Genomic DNA, 16,781 nt, shown 5'->3' on the forward strand with positions numbered 1-16,781 from the left:
TTACCTGAGATCCATATAGTCAAAAGAAATTCCTTTATGTGGGAAACTCTACTAAAGTGTATAAAAGACAGGTTCATGCAGAGGGTAGCACAGGGCAGAAGGTGGTCACATGAGGTCTAATTCAGACAAACGTCATTATATAGGACAAGTTCAATACAATGGGTGCGTTTCTCAGTTTTATTAGGGAGAACCATTTATGAGCATAAATTGGTACGATTTGGCATGCAATTTGACATGTCAAATCTCATGCCAAATTGGCGGCTATTACCGGCAATGGCACCATCTGAATTGGTGCAACGCCGCACTGATTTTCAACAGTAACTCCTGTACTACTTTTGGCAACTTCGGGGGGCGATTTGTATAGACATCTGCGCAGGAACCCGCACAAATATCTGTCAAATCATAGCCGAAGTCGGACTGCATTGCCAGGTTAGAAATTATGCAAGTTCAACTTAACTACTTGCACGCTGATATACGTCGGCACAATGGAAGTGATGGGCAAATGGGCATACCTGTATGTCCCCTTTAAGAACCGGGGATAGCAGGCACGCACGTGCGCCTGCCGCATACAGCGTGACCGTGGGACCAGCGGACTCCATGTCAGCCGGTCTCCCGGCGATCGTGTCACGAAGCCTCATGCCTATGTAAACAAGGCATTTCCCCGGTCTGGCTTGTGTCATGACAGAGATCATGTCATTGGGAGCAGTGATCGCTGTCATGTAACTTGAAGCCCATCCCCCCCCCAACAGTTAGAATCACCCCCTAGAACACTTAACCCCTCCATCGCCCCCTAGTGGTTAACCCCATTCACTGCCAGTGTCATTTACACAGTAATCAGTGCATTTTTATAGCACTGATCGCTGTATAAATGACAATGGTTCCAAAATAGTGTCAAAATTGTCCAATGTGTCTGCCATAATCTCGCAGTCCCGATAAAAATCACAGATCGCCGCCATTACTAATAAAAAAAAATAAAAAAATAAAAATGCCATAAAACTATCCCCTATTTTGTAGACGCTATCAATTTAGTGCAAACCAATCAATATACCTTTATTGCGATTTTTTACCAAAAAAATTTAGAATACATATTGGCCTAACCTGAGGAAAAATATATTTTTTGCTATACATTTTTGGGGATATTTATTATAGTAAAAAATATTCTTTTTTTTTCCCCAAAATTTTCACTTCTTTGTTGTTGTTTAATGTTTATAGCGCAAAAAATAAAAAACGCATAAGTGATCAAATACCACCAAAAGAAAGCTCTATTTCTGGGGGAAAAAAAGGACATCAATTTTGTTTGGTGCAATGTTGCATGACCAGGCAATTGTCAGTTAAAGCGATGCAGTGCCGAACTACAAAAAGTGTTCTGGTCAGGAAGGGGGTAAAATCTTCTGGGGCTGAAGCAGTTAACTTGCACGATTTCTAACCCACTCCAATGTGAACCTAGGCTAAAGGTGAAAATATCAATTTCCAAAAAAATCATCCAATTATTAGGCTATTCTATGCAATCTCTCTACTAGTTTTCAAGTAGAATTAAACAGAACCAAAAATGTAATATATTGCAGCTTGCCAATCATTAGATGTGATGGCTGCATTTGTTTTCTTTTTTTAGGCTTTCTTCCCTATGTTTTCACCTGATGATCTAGCTAGTAACACATCTCTCGTATTAGAGTCACTCACTCTGGAGTAAGGAGCACAGGGGCACCTTTGAACAGCACCATTGTCAGTCTGGTGGGAAGGGAGTCTAAAGCCCCGTACACACTATCATTGTCTGCTGAGTTTTTCCTTCAGATTTACCAAAACCATATAATATGAGGTCAAACCTTAGGAGTTTCAATGTGTATGCAATCAGGCAGGCCCTTCTACTACATGGTTTTGGTAAATCTGAAGGAAAAACTCAGCAGACAATCTGATAGTGTGTACGGGGCTTTAGATGTATTAGCAGATTTAGATTCACTAACTTTGAAGCCTAAATCCAGCTCACAGTGTAGTTACACAAGCAGTTATAGCAAACAGTTTTCTTCCCTTCTGTGATAAAGGTTTTCCATAAATAAATAGCTGATATTTGTAAGCACCCCCGTCAGTGGTAAATGCTTTGTCTCAACCCTGTAACTGCTACATCTGCAAAACAGCTTGTTTTGTTGAAAAAAAAAAGGCTTAGTGGCCAGATCACCAGATGAAAATAGAAGAATAAAAGCCTAAAGAAGAAAATAGATGTAGCTACCACATCTAAGAATTGGTAAGCTGCTATATAATAAAGGTTAGCTTTTGGGTTTAATACCACATTCAGATGTTTTGAATGAGGGAGAATAATTTAACAAAATCTATTTAGCAGAAAACTCGTGCAATTTACCAACATTTTTTCACTGCACAGTTTCCGCAGTTGTGGAAAAATTCAATAGTGGAAAAGAAAATAGTTCAGAGAAACAAAAAGCAATCATCGCTGAGCTTAATAACAAGCCCACTATAACAGTGTGTTTGGGTACAGAATAATGGAAAAAGTTGTATGTTGATATATTTCAGAAAATGATGTTTCTAAGAGCTACATTAATTGCAGCACATCAATTAATTCTAGACATCTCTTCTGTGCACCTACTTGTAATTCTTTTACCAACATTATATTGAACCGAATTTCAAAGTACTTTAATGACTGCTGATTTCAGATTTTTTCAGTCTCTCATTTATCCTGCAGTCAGGGTCCTTGACAGTGCTTTCTGGCACTTGAGAGCAAGCTTTGATCAGTATGTTTCCTGAGTAGGTGAACGGAGAGAAATCTTCCCTGCTTACCATCATTTCCTGTATTCCGTACACTCATGGTCCTAACACATCAACAGACAGTAATGACTAAAAGCTACCCATACACCTTCTTCTATATTTTTATATCTTAACATATCCTATGTTGACTGCTTCTGCTGTTCTGCAGTAATTTCAACAGGTCACTTAATCTATCACTTGTACAGTGAGGGAAAAAAAGTATTCGATCCCCTGCTGATTCTGTACGTTTGCCCACTGACAAAAAAATGATCAGTCTATAATTTTAATGGTAGGTTATTTTAACAGAGAGAGAGAGACAGAACACAAAAATATCCAGAAAAACGCATTTCAAAAAAGTTATAAATTGATTTGCATTTTAATGTGTGAAATAAGTATTTAATCCCCATCAATCAGCAAGATTTCTGGCTCCAAGGTGTCTTCTCTACAGGTAATAAACTAAGATTAGGAGCACTCTCTTAACCCCCCTAGCGGTAATCCCGAGTCTGGCTCGGGTTGGGATTTTAATTACAGGAGCGGTAACCCCAAGCCAGACTCTGGATCGCATCGCTGGATACAGGGAGAGTTACTTACCTTGTCCCCTGGATCCAGCGATGTCCTCCGCGCTGTGTGATCGAGTTGTCCTCCACTCGATTCACAGTGCCGAATGCCGCCGAGCTCCGTTCCCTGCGACGTTACGGCACACGGGAGCAGAGAACGGCGGCAAATTCAAAAAAGTAAAAGTACACAAAACACACACAGCACTGTAATCTTACAGATTACAGTGCTGTATTAAAAAATACACACCCCCTTTGTCCCTAGTGGTCTGTGCAGTGCCCTGCATGCACTTTTATATTATAAATACTGTTTTTTCTGCCTGGAATTTGGAGATTGTCCATAGCAACCAAAACTTGTCCCTTTTTCAGTGTTTTAGGATTTGATTACATTATTGAATATTTTTTATTATTCTTTATTATATTATAAACTTTATCATACCCGGGATGTCTGCTAGACTCTGGTTTGAACAGATTTAAGAGCATTATTCCTAAGAATTACAGGACTACAAAATAAAACGCCAGATTTCCGTGCAAAATAATTGTACCGCTTTTAGCACCTTATTCCAGACTGAATCATACCGCCAGGGAGGTTAAAGAGAGTGCTCCTAATTTCAGCTTGTTACCTGTATAAAAGACACCTGTCCACAGAAGCAATCATTCAATCAGATTCCAATCTCTCCACCACGGCCAAGACCAAAGAGCTGGCCAAGGATGAAGACCTACACAAGGCTGGAATGGGCTACAAGACCATCGCCAAGCAGCTTGGTGAGAGGGTGACAACAGTTGGTGCGATTATTTGCAAGTGAAGGAAACACAAAATAACTGTCAATCTCCCTCAGTCTGGGGCTCCATGGAAGATCTCACCTTGTGGAGTTACAATGATCATGAAAATGGTGAGGAATCAGTCCAGAACTACATGGGAGGATCCTGTCAATGATCTTAAGGCAACTGGGACCATAGACACTAAGAAAACAATTGGTGGACACTACGCCGCAAATGACAAATTCTGCAGAGCCCGCAAGGTCCCTCTGCTCAAGAAAGCACATGTACAGGCCCATCTGAAGTTTTCTATTGAACATCTGAATGATTCAGAGGAGAACTGGGTGAACGTGTTTTGGTCAGATGAGACCAAAATCAAGCTCCTTGGCATCAACACAACTCGCCATGTTTGGAGGAAGAGGGATGCAGCCCATGGCCCCAAAAACACCATTCCCAACTGTCAAACATAAAGGTGGAAACATTATGTTTTGGGGGTGTTTTTCTGATAAGGGGACTGGACAAATTCACAGAATCAAAAGGGACAATTGACTGGGCCATGTACCATTAAATCTTGGATGAGAATCTCCTTCCCTCAGCTAGGGCATTGAAAATGGGGCATGGGTGGGCATTTCAGCATGACAATGACCTAAAGCACATGGCCAAGGCAACAAAGGAGTGGCTCAAGAAGAAGCACATTGAGGTCCTGGAGTGGCCTAGCCAGTCTGCAGACCTTAATCCCATAGAAAATATGTAGAGGGAGCTAAAGGTTCGAGTTCCCAAACATTAGCCTCGAAACCTTAATAACTTGGAGAGGATCTGCAAAGAGGAGTGGGAATAAAATCCTTCCAGAGAGGTTTTGCCACCAAGTACTAAGTCATGTTTTGCAATGGGGTCAAATACTTATTTCACTCATTAAAATGCAAATCAATTTATAATTTTTTTTGTTGTTTTTCTATCTCTCACTGTTAAAATAAACCTAAAATTATAGACTGATAATTTCTTTGTCAGTAGGCAAACGTACAAAATCAGCGGGGGATCAAATACTTTTTTTCCCCTCGCTGTAGAGAGAGATACAAGGGCAGCTATTGCGAACCTCTTTCTGACAATGCTATTTACCTGGCTGGTATGCTAGCCCACAGAATTTGAAACATTATAAGTCACTGATCTCAATCAAATATAAAACAGGAAATCCAGAAAACATGTACTTCCTTGTTTCAGGTCACTGACTCCTGGTATAGAAGTATAGAGATAGAGGGTCAGCAAAAAACATAGGCGACTAGTGTTTTTAGTAGAAGCCAGCTTTAGCATCTCAGTCTTTCCTTATGACAGGTTTTCTTGAATATTTCCAGTTTATCATCCCATGAGCAACCTTTATCCACAGATTGTTCAACACATACCTTTTATAGTTAATTATAGGACACCTGTATTGAGAAAAATATGTAGTTTGCTATCGTTGGAGCCCTTAAATATAATCTGCCTTGAGGTATTGGACTTCATGGCTTAAGACTGAACTCCAGGAATGGAACAAAATGTAACCTTGCAGTGGGGCAACCGCCACTCTACAAGGTTTAAAGCTGAAGTTTAGCCATATAAAAAAAAAAAAACATTCGCTATAGCCTTAGTGGGCCATCTTATCTGTAATGAATATGTCCCACATTGTGCAGGCAGCTGGATCCTGTAGAAAACATCCACTGCAGAGATTCCCTATCCCCTTCCTGCTGCTGAAATCCCAGCACTGCAGGGTTAATAGCTTCCGAACTTCTGTGAAGCTGCTGTGAAAAAAGTTCCCCATAAGCACCCATCTCCTCCACTGAGAAATGTTATTTTATTGCTTTCACTGCATGGAAATCGATCTGTGAATGGGAGAGAGTTTGATAAGATCCCATTCACATGTGAAAGCAAAAAAAAAAATTATCAATGGAAGAGGAGGGAGCAGTTCCTCATTGGGAACCTTTTCACAGTAGCTGCAAAGAAGATGTGAAGCTAGTCATGCAATGCCAGAAGTTCAGCACCAGGAAGAGGATGGGGTATCCCTGCAAATAAGATATCTCCATGATCCAGCTGCCTGCACAATGTGGGACATACTTCATTACAGATAACTGGATTTTACTACTAACCTGTAAAATCCATTTCTTAGAGTACATCACGGGACGCAGAGCAGGCTATTAATCATGACTATGGGTTATGTGCCATCTAAAGCTAAGTGGGCACTGGAAGAAACAGATAGGAAGTCCTCCTGTATATAACCCCTCCTACACAGGAAGTACCTCAGTTTTGTAACAAGCAATAAACCTCCAGAAAGAGTGCATGACCGCTGTGTCCCGTGATGTACTTCAAGAAATAGATTTTACAGGAGTACAAGTATAAAAAAAACAGTTTTCTTTATCATAAATCAGAGGACACAGAGCAGGCTATAAATCACAATTACCTGGAATGTATCAAAGCAATGCACATGAGGGGAGAGACACACAAAAGCCACCATCAGGCCCAAGGAAACTAATCCACAGCCCGCAACACACTGCAGCATTCTCAATGGCCCTTTGGTCCACCTGGTAAATCCTTGTAAAGGTATGTGCCGAATACCAGGTTGCAGCCTTGCAAATCTGAGCTACTGATGCCTGATGACTAATAGCCCGAGAGGTCCCAACACTTCTAGTAGAGTGAGCCTTCACTTAAAAAGGCAGAGCCTTACCCTTTAAGCCACAGGTCAGGGTAATAAGCTGATTAATCCACTGCAAAACGGTCAACTTAGAAGCTGTCTGACCCTTCCCAAGACCCTCAGGAAAGATGAACAACGAATCTGACTACTTGACACTGCTGCCAAGATTTTCAAGTAAACCTTGACAGTTCGAACCACATACGATGTGTGATGCAGAGCTTTACCTCCCAGCAACTTAAGACTAGGGAAAAAACGGAAAAAAACTGAAAAAAGGTAAGCCAATGTCTCAATTCAAATGAAAACTTGACACCATCTTCATCAAGAAAGACGGATGAGGACACAGCACCACTTTGTCCTGGTGGATAACTAAAAACAGATCCTTACAGGAAAGTGCTACTAAATTCCGACACTCTCCTTGCTGAAGTGATTGCCACAAAAAAAAAAAAAAACCCTTTCGCGTCAATGGGACTGCAAGACAGACAAACCAAATTCCAATTTCCAAGGACACGGGGGAATTAACACACGGAGCCATTGGGGTTCCCCCTGAACAAAAGTACGTACCAACAAATGAGAAGAAATAGGTCTCTGGGAAAAAAAATTGCTGATATCTGGTCTAATTCATTTCCACCCCCAATTGGAGTAAAGCCAAAATGCGGGCCAATCATGTGTTTCAGGGGATGAAACTTTCTGGTCTCACACCAGGACACATAAGGCCGCGTACACACGCGCGGACTGTTCGCCCAACCTTGTCCGCTGAACAGTGTTTGGGCGGACAGTCCGCTCGTGTGTGGGGCTTCAGCGGACAGTTTCAGCGGACAGTTGGACGAACAAGGTCTTACGGAAATTCCGAAAAACTGTCCGCTGAAACAAGGTTTCAGCGGACTGTTCGCTCGTGTGTAGGCTTGTTCGGCCAACTAAGTCTCGCGCATGCTCAGAAAGGATTTCCACGTCGGAAGGTTGCATTGCAGTGTATAGGACGTCGTATTTTTCGTCCCGTCGTACGTGCCATTCACGTCATCGCGCACGGTTTCAGCAAACTGTTCGTCCGTCGTGTGTGGCCATGTCCGTCCATGCTAAGTTTGAGCGGACTGTTTGCCGAAACTGTTGGACGGACAAAGTTGGGCGAACAGTCCGCGCGTGTGTACGCGGCCTTAGACCTCCAATCCTATGAAAAATTTTCTGGAGGAAGGTTTCCTGGCCTTTAGTAATGTAGATATGAGTGCCCCAGTGACGCCTTGATCCTTCAGCACCTGCGTTTCAATAGCCAGGCTATTAAACCCAGCGACTGTAAAGCAGGATGCAATATTGGTCCGAGACAGAAGATCTGGCCAAGCCGGAAGCACCCAAGGATCATCAACTGCTATGTTTACAAGGATCATCAACTGCTATGTACAATGTTGTTGTACCATACCTTCCTGGGCAAAGCTGGTGCAAATAAAATGACCCAAGTTTTTTTCCTCCTGGATCCTGCATAACAGATGTGGAAAAATCTGAACTGGTGGGAAGGAATAAATTAGGGAGAACTTGTCCCATGGTGTTACTACGGAGTCTACCCCTATAGACTACAGATCCCTGGTTGTGGATACAAATCTGTCTAGCTTCGTATTGAACCTAGACGCTAGAAGATTCACATCTGGTGTGCCCCAATGCTGACAAATTGCACTGAACACCTCAGGCTGAAGAGACCAATCCCTTGGAAACAACCACCGGTGACTGAGAAAGTCCACCTGCTAATTCTCTACACTCAGGATTATGTTTTGCTGATAGGGCTGGAACAGGACTATCTGTCCAAGCCAGAATACGATTCACTTCCACTGAGAAATCCGAATCCTGGTGCCGAACAGCCCGAAGCTCCAAAATGTTCTCCTATCCAATTAGGGTGAAATTGTTAGTCACTACTTTCCAAAAATTGGAAGAAACAACTTCCCCTTCTCCAGATTCTGAGGAATCACCCACCAGTTTAATGCCCGAAGGGGAGCTAGGGACATTTGGAAGTCCAAAGGCTGAACCCTCCTGTTCCATTCCGACAGTATATTCCTCTGTAATGGCCTGGAATGGAACTGTGCTTATGGAACAGCCTTGTACATGGCAACCATCTTCCCCAGTAGTCTAATGCAAATATGAACTAAAAGAGCCGTGACTCCTACAATTTGATTTCTCAGAAAAAAAACTCTTTTCCAGAGGCACAAAATAATCCTTCGCCTGAACCATATCCAGGATTAGAACTAGGTACTCCAGGCTCTGTACTGGCTACAGAGAGGTTTACTCCAGATTGAGAATCCAGCCGGGAACTTCCAGCATACGAATCGTGAGTGAAACATTCTGCCTTACCCGATTCACTCAATGTTCTCTTCTGAGCAACAGGCTCTATATGGGTGTCCCAGAATGCACACTCCTTGAACCTTTAACATGCCCAGCAATGGGGCTAACACTTTGTGAATGCAAAAGTAGCTGTGGCTAGCCCAAAACGCAGGGCCACAAACTGCAAGTGCTGGTTCTCCTCCGAAAATTTAAGATTTTTTTTAATGCGCAAAAACTGGCACATGCAGATATGTATCCTTAATGACTATCAATGCAAGAAAGTTCCCCCACTGGAGTGAGGCCACTGAACGCACCAACTCCATATGAAAAAACTAGACCTTTACAAATTTGTTTAAACTTTTTTTTTACAAGTTTACAAACTTGTTTAAACCAGTACATTCCATCTCATAAGCTGAGGAGGAGGAAGATCCCAAACTCCAACCTGTACCTTTGAGAGACTATGGAAAGAATCCAACTGCCTGAAAACAGCTCTTGCCAAGCTCTTGGAAAAGCCAGAAGCCTCCCCCACGCCTTCCCAAGTGGGGGTGCCCATCATAGAGAAGAGGACTTGCAATCTTGCTTAGCTGGCTTGGCAGGACCACCTTTGCTCTTTTAATCGCGTCTCCAGTCTCTTGTAAGCTGGGTCTATGAAGACCTGGACGTTATCCACTGGGCATGTCAAATTCCTACTGAGCTACAGCACTGTTGCGCCCACTTTCTGGTGGTACAAACACCTTATCCGGGTAATCCCACTCTGCATACTTTTCCTATAAAAGGAAAAGGCCTGTGAACTCTGAGGTGGTTGCAAAGGTCCCAAAGAACTTAAAGTGATTCTAAAGGCAGAAGGTTTTTTACCTTCAGTTCCCGGGGTTCAATGGGAGCCGATTCTCCTCCCAGCCTTCGTCTGTTGTAATTCTCTTAGCAGGACCAGGCATACAGCAGGAGTCAGCAAAGAACTAGATGAGGTCGGGGCAGGGCAGAGAGGGGGGTTGGATGGGAGCTGCCAAAGTTTACCTTTTCTATTAGCAAGCAGCTAAATGGTTGCTTGGACCACCTAGCAACCAACCACCTGCTTGTTAATAGGAAAAGTTAACTTTGGCAGCTCCCGCTCCCCTGTCCGGTGCTGTGCTCCGTTGTAAGTCTCTCTGCATCCTAAATCAGTGAAAGTGTCATTCATTGGTTTTAATTTTTTTAATGTTATATTTAATAGAGCATTAAAATATTTACTTAACAAAGCAGTAATGAAGTGTACAGTGCCTATAGTAGCCAATCATATTTTATCTTTATTCAATCTATCACAATCAGATCAATGAAATATGCTTTATGTTAATATTGTTAAAGTTGTTGTAAATATTTTTGTAACTTAATTCTGCATAAAACTTTTAAGTGTCATTTCATGAGATAATTTACAAGGACGTTTTTAGGTGGCAGAATTAGGGACGGGCAGAGCAGGGTAGGGGTTAGGTGGGGCAACTAGTGGTGAATAACTCTTAAGGCCTGGCTAGTAGCTCAGAATTTGAAATGTTGAGCATATACTGGTGTATACTATACCTGGCTGATGCCCCTGGAACCTAGAAATCACTGAAGTAGACACAGCTACTTCAATGGTTCCCACTTGCTTCCGGGGTCCTATGCCGAGTGGCGACCCCTTTGTTTTATCATGCACAGTGCAAGGATATCAACCCTGCATTGCATGTCAGGAGGCGAGTCTATAACCACAGCCCAGAGTGCCGCAGAGAGGATGCTGCTGGGAACAGTCGCATAGATTGAGTGAGCCTGCAGAAGCCAGGAAAAAAGTAAGAATTACACCTTATGCCAGCACCCTTAGACTAAACAAGCATTTAACCAATGCAGTGCAGATAGGCCCCACTAATTTTGTCTTATTCCTTAGTTTCAGTCTTAACTGATGTAGAATATGGATGCTTCAAGTGAAGTCAGAAATTCTTGTCTCCACATTGATTCCAGATGATGCAGACATTATTGTCACAGAATTAGTAAAACGCCATTGTGGTTGGCTTTATCAGAAAGAGTATCCATATTTATTTTATCTTAGGCTTTTTTTTTTTACGTTAGACAAATGTTGCATATGTAAAGCTGTCATGATATGTCCAATTTGAATTACCCAGGTTTGCACCATATTTCCCTTAAAAGATTTTTTTTATTTTTTATTTAAGAATCATACTTATCTAGGTGGATGCAGCACTCACTGGAGCACTGGGCTGTGGAGGGGGTGGGAGCAGCCAGCTCAGGCTCTCAGCGATTCACGGGAGGCTGAGCCAGGTGCCAGTCCAGGTGTGAGGGTGGATCCTGAATTCATTGTCGCAATCTTGCTCAAGCCTGGACTGGCTCTGTGACGTTAGCAGACAGCGGGCTTCAAGTAGAAGTGATGTCAGCAGAAACGGGTCACATACAGGAGAAGTCCAGCCAAACGAGCTTTAGCTGTACTTGTCTTTTAAGAATGCATGCTACAGGCAGAGCAGATAGGTTTAAAGAGTTTGCCAAAGCTATTGTTTTGTTTGGTTTACCCACCTCTGGTTTCTTCATGATTTCAATAAAATACATCCGATTCTTCATTGGGTAAATGATAATCAAAACATCACCAAAGTCGGTAGGTATAATGCCCCTTCGGTAGTTTCTAGTATGTTCAGACCACACAATGTGAACTTCATCATTTCCCAGGTGTCGAAGCTGACAAAAAAATGGTTGTAATTAGTTTATTGAAGGCTTTTAATATCAAGATAAGTAATGTAAAAGCTGAAAGATTCACCACTAATGCTAATCTACAGATGATACTTTGCAGGGGGGGGGGTCTAAAGAAGACCAGAAGTGGAGGTGTGTTCTAATAATTGATATTAAAATGTGTGCTACCTTTATTTTGTGAAAATAGCAGAATTGTCAATGCCATTAGTCCTACCACAGTAGTCTGGAACAGTTGTTTTAAAATTCACTATAATGTATAGGTTTTCCAAGAGGACCAAAGTGGCAACTGTGGAGAGAGGGTCCAACCACTCTTAAAGGATAAGTCCACCCTAACACTAAAATCTCTATATCTACAGACATCCACAATCTAACATGATCCTATCTAACCCTGTAAAGAAGAAATCAGTATACATACCTTTTTTAAGCCGATCCGATCCCGCGCTGAGCTGTCAGCTGCTGCTTTGCTGTGGAGGTGGGCGCAGAGGACACAGCCAACAACGGAAGCCTCATAGTAAATCTATGGGTGATGTCACTTCCCATTCATTTCACAGCTGTTGTTGGCTGTGTCCTCTGCAGAGCTTCCGTCACTGGAGACCAGACTGGATCGGTTTCAAAAAAGGTATGTATAACGATTTCTTCTTTATAGGGCTAGATAAGTTAGGCTTATATTGTGGATGTCTGTAGATGTAGCAATTTTAGTGTTAGGGCGGACTTCCCCTTTAATGACAGAGCAAACGCCTGTCACAATTTCATAAGTGGAAAGAATTTAACAAATTTGGCAAGGTTAAAGCCCAGCTCTGGGCATTTTTTTTTAATATAGGCCCCCAACATTCCATGCTGAATGACACACAACATACTTTGTGAGGGTCATCTTCAGGGGAGGACGGTTGAGCCTAGGTTGGTGTTTTACAAGTAAAGTCATTACTGAGAAAAAGCAGAAAATCTTTTTTATCTGTATATCTGTCTACCACTCCTCCTCTCTCTATCCAGCTCTCTGTCTATTCTTTGCAGTTCTCCAGCTGGTGACATTCTATCAATTTATGAACATAAAAGCCATAAGTTTAATTGTAAATTAAAAATCTAATAAAAATGTAATTGTAAATTTAAGTTAGAAACTCTCAATAAGTAGTTGTAAACGCATGCCAAGAAAAACTTGGAGAAGTTGCACACAACTGTTCATAGTCATAGTCTCAGACTTGCCGTCATATTATCTCCTGACTAGGAAATCTAACTGCAAAAATTAAACATGATGAACAAACTCTGCAAAAAATAATAAAAGTCTGCCTGCTTCTGTGTGGCCTTTAAAACCTAAAATGCTCAACAAAAATATGCCATTGCTTTCCAACACTGGCAGTCTTTAGCCTTAGGAATACCATCAATTAGTCCAACCAAAATTCAGAAACAGTGGAAACAGAAATCTAATAATCTATTGACTACAACAGGGCAAAGGCCTAGGGTGCTCATGTAGTTCAAGCCATTATTTGAGAGGGTCAGGTCAGCTGGAGAAAGTACATGTTGCTGATGTCAATGCTAAAGCCAATTCTTTTTCCATGAACTGGTTATTTCCAGAAGCAGCCTGGGCCTGCTATTAAGCTCCTAAACAAATGCTCATTTTTTTTCAAGCCTTAGCAAAACACTATAATAGTTTAAGAGGGTGTCCTTGTACATGTTCATTCACTTGCTGAAAAGGCCATCTCATTTCCCTTCCTCTGTCCCCTCCCTACTAGTCTTTCTTATAAGCAGCCAGCCGGGCAGCACGCCACTAGTGACACTGGTCATGGTACACACCTAATGGTCTGACCTCCTTTCCCTACTAATTGCATTACATGGCCAGCTGGCTCCAGCAAGAACTTGTCTATTTGATTGAAGAATTTCTGCTGTCGAATAGTCACGGCTGCTGCTCTTACAAAGTATCTTGAGCCTAACAACCTCATTGTTTCCCTGACAGTGTGCCCATCCTAAAATCGAAGTTTTATTTGTAAATTAACCGAGAAACTTCCTGCCAGACCAGCGGTGCCTGGAGACTAATAATGTGCTCCTTTCATTCCCTTTCACTCTTACTGTATCACTGCCAATTTGTTTTTCTGCTGCCGGCCAGCCCCGGGCTATAAAAGCCTGGTAAGACATAAGTGCAATTATAGTCCTAGAGTTAAATGAATTGGACAAATCCAATAGCACAGCCCTGTCCCCACTTTACAAACCCCTACAGCAGAGAGATTAGCTGCTAAAAATCTAATCTGGAAATAGCTAACAAATTTCTGCAGCAGAGGCGCAAGAGTTCACGATGGGGCTACATCAAGGTCTCTGCATGGAGAAAGGTTCTGCCTCAAACATGGCCAAATATCAAATAAGCCAAGGCTATTTTCCCTACTTCTTTAAGAACATCATTTCAGAGCTGTTAGCTGCAATTTAGTTAGGATAGCAGGGCAGATTGTAAGAAGCTGTTAGTCTGATTGATTTTCTATTCTAGCAGAGACATCCTGATAAAAAATGCTTCTTGCTAATGAATACAAATCTCTGAGCTGAAAAAGGTACAATCTGAGTCATGGCTCCTTGAGTGAGGAACCTTCCTGTCAAAACCGAGGCATCCAGTACTCTTTAAATGGCATGCTTTGAAGGTGGTCAAAAACATGACTGTATTTATCTAACCAGCTTTATACCACAGCTAAAAGTACTTTCACTTCAACCAAGGGAGGTTCTGATGGTAAAAGGTGCCTCAGCTGGGAAGTCTACGCATAATCCCAGCTCATCAGTTCACACTGAACATGACACTTTCCAGCAGAGGAACACAGGGTCAATAATACTGCACAGAGTCACAGCTTAAAGGGGCACTTGTTCAGGTTATCTAATGGTTATTCACAGGAAATGGGGTACCCAAGACAGCCAATAATGAAAATTACCAAAGGTAATGACTGAAGAAGTAAAAAAAAAATGAAATGTTTCAGAAATGCCATATATATAATGGTATAGTGTGAATGACAGTTATGTTGCTGTGTATGTCCAGCTTTGCGTTTACACAAACTATATATATATATATATATATATATATATATATATATATATACACATACACGCACACACACGCACGCACACACGCACACACACACACTCTTGCTTACCTTTTTGGTTAGAGAATCATCAGAGTCCGACAACATCCGTGTAGACACATGGAAAATCACTTCAACAGTAGAGGTAGCATAGTACGGTGCAGTTTGTCCAGTGCTTCCATTTCTCTGTAGACCACCCATAAATCCACAGTGTGTGGAAAGGTCAACCTGAACAGTAAGAGAAAAGTAAAGTAAAAAAGCACGCTAATACTCGGTAACGGTTGTGAGTTCACCTCTACTCTGCCTGAATATGTTTTGCCTCAATGCATAAAATGTAAATATAAATCTTTGTTTGACAGTCATAAGTCTGCAATCATAAACAGCCAAGAGAAACAAACTGGCACTATAACTTGCCTATATCGCAGATTCGTGATTTTATATACTCAGGTGCCATGCATTTTCTCTTAACGCCTCTTTCCATCTGGGAGAAACTGGGTATATGAGAAGGAGGCCAACTTCTGAAACAGAGGGCCTCATATTGATTTCAAGACTGTGAAGATGAACATGTTCAGACCCAATACATCAACAACCTAGGAGCAGCATGTCTGAACGCATCCATACAGTGTCTTGAAAAATTATTCATACCCCTTGAAATTTTCTACATTTTGTCTTCTTACAACTAAAGAGCCACCTTTTGCTGCTATCACAGCTCCAAGTCCATTATGGATAAGTCTCTATGAGCTTGCCATATCTTACCATTGGGATTTTTGCCCATTCCTCCTTGCAAAACTGCTCCAGCTCCTTCAACTTGGATGGTTCGCGCTTGTGAACAGCAAGTCTGACCACAGATTTTCTATTGGATAGAGGTCTGGGCTTTGACTAGGCCATTCCAACGCATTTACATGTTTCCCCTTAAACCACTCAAGTGTTGCTCTAGCAGTGTGTTTGGGGTCATTGTCCTGCTGGAAGGTGAACCTCCGTCCTAGCCTCAAATCACACACAGAGTGGTACAGGTTTTGCTCAAGAATATCCCTCTATTTAGCACCATCCATCTTTCCCTCAACTCTAACCAGTTCCCAGTCTCGACTGCTGAAAAACATCCTAACAGCGTGATGCTGCCACCACCATGTTTCACTGTGGGGATGGTGTTCTTTGGGTGATGTGATGGGTTTGCGCCAGACATAGTATTTTCTTTGATGGCCAAAAAGTAAAATTTTTGTCTCATCAGACCAGAGCACCTTCCTCCATACATTTTGGGAGTCTCCCACATGCCTTTTCGCAAACTCAAAATGTGCCATTTTGTTTTTTGATGAAAGTAATGGCTTTCTTCTGGCCACTCTGCCATAAAGCCCAACTCTATGGAGCGTACGGCTTATTGTCGTCCTATGTACAGATACTGCAGTCTCTGCTGTGGAACTCTGCAGCTCCTCCAGGGTTACCTTAGGTCTCTGTGCTGCCTCTCTGATTAATGCCCTCGTTTTTGTGTGTGGCCGTCTCTTGGCAGGTTTGCTGTTGTGCCATTTTCTTTCCATTTGGTTATGATAGATATGATGGTGCTCCTAGCGATTATCAAAGATTTTGATATTTTTTTATAACCTATCTCTGAATTGTACTTCTCAACAACACTGTCCCTTACTTGTTTGGAGAGTTCCTTGGTTTTCATTGCAGTGTTTGGTTAGTGGTGCCTCTTGCTTAGGTGTTGCAGCCTCTGGGGCCTTTCAAAAAGGTGTGTATATGTAATGACAGATCATTTGACACTTAGATTGCACACAGGTGGACATCATTTCACTAATTATGTGACTTCTGACGGTAATTGGTTGCACCAGAGCTTTTTACGGGCTCCATAACAAAAGGGGTGAATACATACACGCATGCCAATTATCAGTTTTTTATTTCTGAAAAATAATTTTATGTATATATTTTCTAATTTTACTTCACCAACTTAGACTATTGTGTTCTGATCCATCACATATAATTCAGATAAAAAAAAACATTAAACTAAAGGCT

At 41.9% G+C, this 16,781-nt stretch overlaps 1 protein-coding gene across 4 annotated transcripts in view; it reads right to left on the reverse strand.

Annotated features, from left to right (window-relative positions):
* The window catches only part of RALGAPA2 (Ral GTPase activating protein catalytic subunit alpha 2), a 529,040-nt gene that overhangs the window by 174,561 nt on the left and 337,698 nt on the right, over positions 1-16,781 (reverse strand). For all 4 annotated transcript variants that reach the window (XM_077486017.1, XM_077486019.1, XM_077486020.1 and 1 more), the window contains 2 exons: positions 14,847-15,002; positions 11,557-11,715 (listed from right to left, as the gene is read on the reverse strand). In XM_077486017.1, coding sequence (XP_077342143.1) covers positions 11,557-11,715; positions 14,847-15,002 — 315 coding nt within the window. The remainder of the gene's footprint in view (positions 1-11,556; positions 11,716-14,846; positions 15,003-16,781) is intronic.

The sequence above is a fragment of the Lithobates pipiens genome, unplaced genomic scaffold (genome assembly GCF_037356315.1).
Source record: "Lithobates pipiens isolate NorthernLeopardFrog02 unplaced genomic scaffold, aLitPip1_a1.2 Scaffold_18, whole genome shotgun sequence".
NCBI lineage: Eukaryota > Metazoa > Chordata > Amphibia > Anura > Ranidae > Lithobates > Lithobates pipiens.